We start from the raw sequence: 5,680 nt of genomic DNA on the forward strand, positions 1-5,680 counted from the left end.
CTTTCAATTTCTCAACCAAATCTAACGTACTTATTTTAATAATAAAAAACTAATAAATGGGTATTGAAATTCAATATTAAAAGCTCATAGATTTTATATATAATACTAATATCTTTTTGCACGCATTACGTCTTATACAGTTGAAATCATTATCGAAATATAGTAAATTTTTATTTTCAAATTAATTATTTATTCATATTTTTTTATTAAGATTATATAACCATCTAAAAAATTTAAGAGTATGTCTCTTGTGAAACGGATTTATGGATCTTTATACGTGAGATAGATCAGTTAATCTACCTAGATGGAATAAATTTTTTTTTTAAATGACGTGATGATGGAAACGAAGTATGCGGTGGCATATCTCGAAGTGATTATGAGAGCAATTGATTTCTTGATCAATATTAAATTAGCATAGAAGCTTCAAATTATTTTAAAAATACATTTTTGTAATTGTCAATTTCAAGAATTTCAAAATATACTTTATCTAATCGTCAAATTTTTTTTTTTTATCTAAATTAATAAATAGAACATAAATTTCTATATGTTCAATATTGGAGGTTTATTTATGTGATGCCCAAGAAGAGCCATACGATCAATATAGATCATACATGTTTTTTTTTTTTTTTTTTATATATATNAAAATTTTATGAGGTTTTCTTACTAATCAATTTTGTGAAATATATTTTTTTAAGTAAAAAATATATTAATTAGTCGATTTATTTTACGAATATAGATACATTTTTTAATCTCCAAATACACGATGTCTACACATTGCAGCATGAAAATCTATTTTTTGCGGAAATCCCACTGGTCGATGAGCCCCTGGATCCGACCAACTTCCCTGGAATCCATCCCTGGCCGAGAAGTCACCAGGTTGTCGATAACACTCATCAGGCCGAAAGCTGACGGGAGAATATCGGTGAGGTCAGGTTTAGCAATTTCCAGGACTGTACGGTTGTCCCCACCGACCAAATATTGGATGTAGAAACGAATATTAGTAATCTTTAATTTCCTAGGCAGAGGATAGGCTGAGACGACGAGGAGTGGTGGAGGCAGATTTTATTTCTACCGATCTAGAATTTTTTAAGCCAGGTTGAACTAGTATCAACAAATGGAATCTCCGAACTACTCAAAAATTAAACAAAATTTTATGTATAAAAAATAAGAAAAAAACCACGTCGACCGGGTGGAGCAAACACATGACTCCGCTCGTGAATTGATGATGATGATGATGATTCACCATTAACAAGTGAACCGGAATCAAACACGACTACGAGGCATACTGCGAATAGCCAAAACTTGAATTGTTTATGATCCATTATATATTCTTGTGTATGTCTGTGCACGTGAGTGTGTGCAATGGCCGAGCTACAAAGCTAGCTAGCTCACCTCTTTGACTATAACGGCGACATATTTAATATATACTAGTTACTTTGCACACACAGTGCGTGTATGTGCACATTTTTTTATAATTACTGAGGGACTAAAGTGAAATGTGACAAATTATCGAGGGACTAAAGTGCCGTGTGTGCACAATTTTTTTTATAATTACTGAGGAACTAAAGTGAAATTTGACAAATTATCGATGAACAAAAGTGTTATTTGAATTGATGAAATTTAAAAAAATAAAAAAAGTGTTTGTTGAAATAAAAAAATCGTAATATTGAACAAGGGCAAAGTTGGATAGAAAATTTGGTGTCCCATATACTAGTCAGTTTTTTATAATTACTGAGGGACTAAAGTGAAATTTGACAAATTATCGAAGGACTAAAGTGATATTTGAATTGATGGAATTTAAAAAAAAATTAAAAATAGTGTTTGTTGAAATTTAAAAAAAATATTGTAATATTGATATAACATAAGGGCAAAATTGGAAAAGAAATTTGGTGTCCCATCTTGTATCTATTAGGCCCAAACTTAATATATAGTATAGATAATATAGAAGTATAGATAGATATATAGTACTTCTCACACACACACATATATTCCATTATATTCTAAAGTGAGAAGTTTTTGATGGATATGATTGAAACCACAAAGAAATTATTGTTGGGAAATGCATTAATTTCCCATTTTACTCGTGGAATTTTAAACTACTCAAATTCAAAATTTTGAACGATAATTTTTTTTTTATTTTTGTTGATTATTCATAGCCAATAGGTGAAATTTAAAAGAGAGAGAGAGAGATCATTTTTTAAATTAATATCTCCAACACTTCGTAATGTCTTGATTCAGAATAATTGATGGACCAATTCACATTATGGTCGCAATATTTGGGTCTTTTTTAAATGGACCTACTTCTTATTGGTCCACATAGCATTTCAATTTGGGCCCAAATAAAAATTATCATAGACCGGACCAGTCGGTCTATTGATTTAACTAATAAAATGGATCTTTTTCCCTCAAGTTAATAATGCCTCAAACTTTTATTGGGCAATAACATAATAAAATATAATTACAAAAACACATGTGAGATTATCTCATAAACTATTTTTAAATTATTTTAATGAGATACTGCTTTGAATTGATCCAACTCATTATTTTTTTATATCAAAAATATTATTTTTTATAATAATTATGGTCTTGGTCAACTCGTCTTACGAATCGTGAGATCGACTCACAAAAGACATACTCATAATATAATATACATTAACTTTGATTTTTTTCCCTTATTTAATTAAAAAAAATCTTTATTTAAATCTTTCATTGAGTCTGCCACATACATATCATCATCTGTCTATTTCAAACACAAAATCTCATTTTAAATTTTATTAAAGTCTACTTTTCCTGTGGTGAACTTTTTGTTTCGCTAGATACCACAATAAAATTTTCCTTTTTCGGAATATAAATATAATTATTTTGCATAAACATTCTTCATTTTATAATTTATACTTATACAATAATGGTCGTCTCAAAAAATATATCAAGTTTTAGCACATAATCGAGATTATCTATGGATGTTTACAAAATTTATTAGTTTGAAAATGTTCGAGGTCTAACTGAGTTTGGGTCTCTATTTTTTTCGTGATAATAAATATAATGATGTATTTATTTTGATAAATGAAATTCCAACAGAAAAAATAAAAAAAATAAATAAAAGAATGATGAGTAGATCTCTTGTAAGACTGTCTCACGAATCTTTATCTGTGATACGGGTCAACCCTACCGATATTCACAATAAAAAATGATACTCTTAGCATAAAAAGTAATACTTTTTCATGGATGACCCAAATAATAGATCCATCTCACAAAATATGACCCTGACACCATCTCACACAAATTTTTGTCAAGAATGATAGGTATCGAACAACCATACGTTCTTATTAAAATTGTGGCATATAATTATTTCGATACAAGAAGGTACAACGACTATTTCCCTAGTGCGAAAGTAGTAGGCCAAATGTCGGATTTATTGTATGTTATTTATACATAATCTCTAATACGTTTAATTTATGATAATTCGTTCAAATTAGATTTGTTTGAGTAAAGTGTAACACAATTTGAAACATTAAATGTAGCAAAAGATTTTGTTCTTTAATCAAAACGTGACGTTTAACAGTATAAAAGATTTGAATTACATTGTTATTATCAATTATGTTATATTATTTAAATTAAAACTATTGTTGTTACTAATGAGATAACAAGACTTGAAATATAATGGCTTTGATACATTATTTAACTCGATCTTTGATCACATCGAATCCCATCTCGGTTGGATCGGTTGCTTGCACTTCGTAGTGTATGCCATCTAATGCTCGTCTCAATCCATCTTTGGAGGTTGCATACAATATTTTAGCTCTAATTCTTGAAGCCGTTGGAGCCCTGAAATTACCGTCGATTAAAAAATATTTAATCATTCCAAAAAAAATAAAATAAACAAACATATTCAAATAATAATAGAAGTGGCTCAATAACTTATGACTCATTCGAGTCCCAAAGTCCCAAATTTAAGACGACGTCTCATATTCGCATACATATAGTAAACAACTAACAAACTTCAACCCCATAACAAAACTACACAACAAAATAAAACAAAAGATGTACTAAAATATGAGAAGTGGTTAATTACACAAGCTACTCCAATAATTAACCAATCATATATATATATATATATATATATATATGGGTACACCAACTTTAGTGTAAATCTTCTCTTAAATAGTTAACCACCTAAAATCAAATAATGTATGCTAAAACAAAAAAATTTATGTGAGACGGTCTTACGGATCATATTTTGTGAGACGGATATTTTATTTGGGTCATCCATGAAAAAATATTATTTTTTATGCTAAAAGTATTACTTTTTATTGTGAATATCGATAGAGTTGACCTGTCTCACAGATAAAGATTCGTGAGAGCGTCTCATAAGAGATCTACTCATGCTAAAAAGGGACGACAGACTGTCCTTTCTAACTTTAAAAAAATTGGGATCTACTTTCAAAAAATTATCTGATAAAAAACAAACATAGTATAATAAATGTCGTACTAATTCGATGAACAGAAAAAACCAAAATTGTGTACCAAGCAATAAAAAAGATTTTACTCTTCCGGCACTTGTCAACGGTGACGAAGTCGAAATCGAAGACGGCGTACCGACAGTCGTCGACCGGAAGCGCCGCCTTGAGATCTTCGTACCCTTCGGTGGGTCCGCCGACCTTGTCCACCATGAGCACCTTAGCCGCCTCATCAATCTTGAACACGATGAATCTGTGAACTTTCTTCCATTTCATCGCCATGAATGAGTTCTTGCATTCCTCTGTCACCCACATCCCTGTGGTGGCCTTACATAATACACACATATAGAATTATATATCTAAATATATATAAAGAAAGCCCAGATCAAAGTATGGGTTTCAGAGAATTTGTGGACGAAATTCTCGACGACCATTTTGCATTCGGATGTATATATACATACCATTTTGAAAGCCATCGCCATGAGGGATCAGATTTTCTTTGTCAAGCTTGACTGTTCGATCGAAGTGCGTTAAAATGTTCAATAAAAGTGAGTTGAGACTCGAGGGAAGGTGCTATTGATGAATGATTCTTATATAACTTAATTGGTGAGTGAAATACCACTACTTAATGCAATTTTACAAATTTGACCAAAAATGAACACAGGCCCGTGGAGGACCAACGAGGCCATAAAGGAGAACAAAAAAGAAGTTAATTTATATAAAATTGTTGAAAAATTATTTAAAAATGTGTTAAATATTTGTGTTGAAAATGTGAATGTTGAATGTTGAAAATTAGGTAAAATTAGGTGTTGAATATTGAAAATTAGTGTGTGATGATGTAGGTAATGATGTATTTTATTTTTGGATTATTTGTAAAAATTTTCTATAAATAGATCTCTCATTTGTGAAGAAAATCACAATTGAGTTGAGAGAAAAATATTATAAAGTGTGTAGTGTGATAATTTTGAGAGTTTGAGATTTTTACTTTTTTACCGTAAATTTTTACTTTTTCACAACACGTTATCAGCACGAAGCTCTAAAAGTCCTCCATATTTTTCCAAGCTCCGAACAGAAGAAAAAGGTAACAAAAGTAATAATATTTATTTTACTGTTATTTATTTATTGTTTATATATGTAATATATAATATAATGTTATTGTTAGAAATAATAAAAATAATTTTTTCAAAAACTTGTTATAAATCCTGGGAGGATGTTAAGACGAC

At 29.9% G+C, this 5,680-nt stretch overlaps 1 protein-coding gene across 2 annotated transcripts; it reads right to left on the reverse strand.

Moving 5' to 3' along the window:
* Positions 1-3,540: 3,540 nt before the first annotated feature.
* Positions 3,541-5,131, reverse strand: LOC140959749 (actin-depolymerizing factor 5-like). 2 transcript variants are annotated; one of them, XM_073417759.1, is made up of 3 exons: positions 4,919-5,131; positions 4,597-4,784; positions 3,541-3,825 (listed from the first exon to the last, which is right to left on the reverse strand). In XM_073417759.1, the coding sequence occupies exons 1-3, from the start codon at positions 4,937-4,939 to the stop codon at positions 3,675-3,677; spliced, it is 360 nt and encodes a 119-aa protein (XP_073273860.1). In that variant the 5' UTR covers positions 4,940-5,131; the 3' UTR covers positions 3,541-3,674. The 2 variants fall into 2 exon arrangements, with proteins under 2 accessions (XP_073273860.1, XP_073273851.1); XM_073417750.1 differs by having other exon boundaries at positions 3,564-3,825; positions 4,525-4,784; positions 4,919-5,101.
* Positions 5,132-5,680: the final 549 nt, after the last annotated feature.

The sequence above is a fragment of the Primulina huaijiensis genome, chromosome 2 (genome assembly GCF_012295235.1).
Source record: "Primulina huaijiensis isolate GDHJ02 chromosome 2, ASM1229523v2, whole genome shotgun sequence".
Taxonomy (NCBI): domain Eukaryota; kingdom Viridiplantae; phylum Streptophyta; class Magnoliopsida; order Lamiales; family Gesneriaceae; genus Primulina; species Primulina huaijiensis.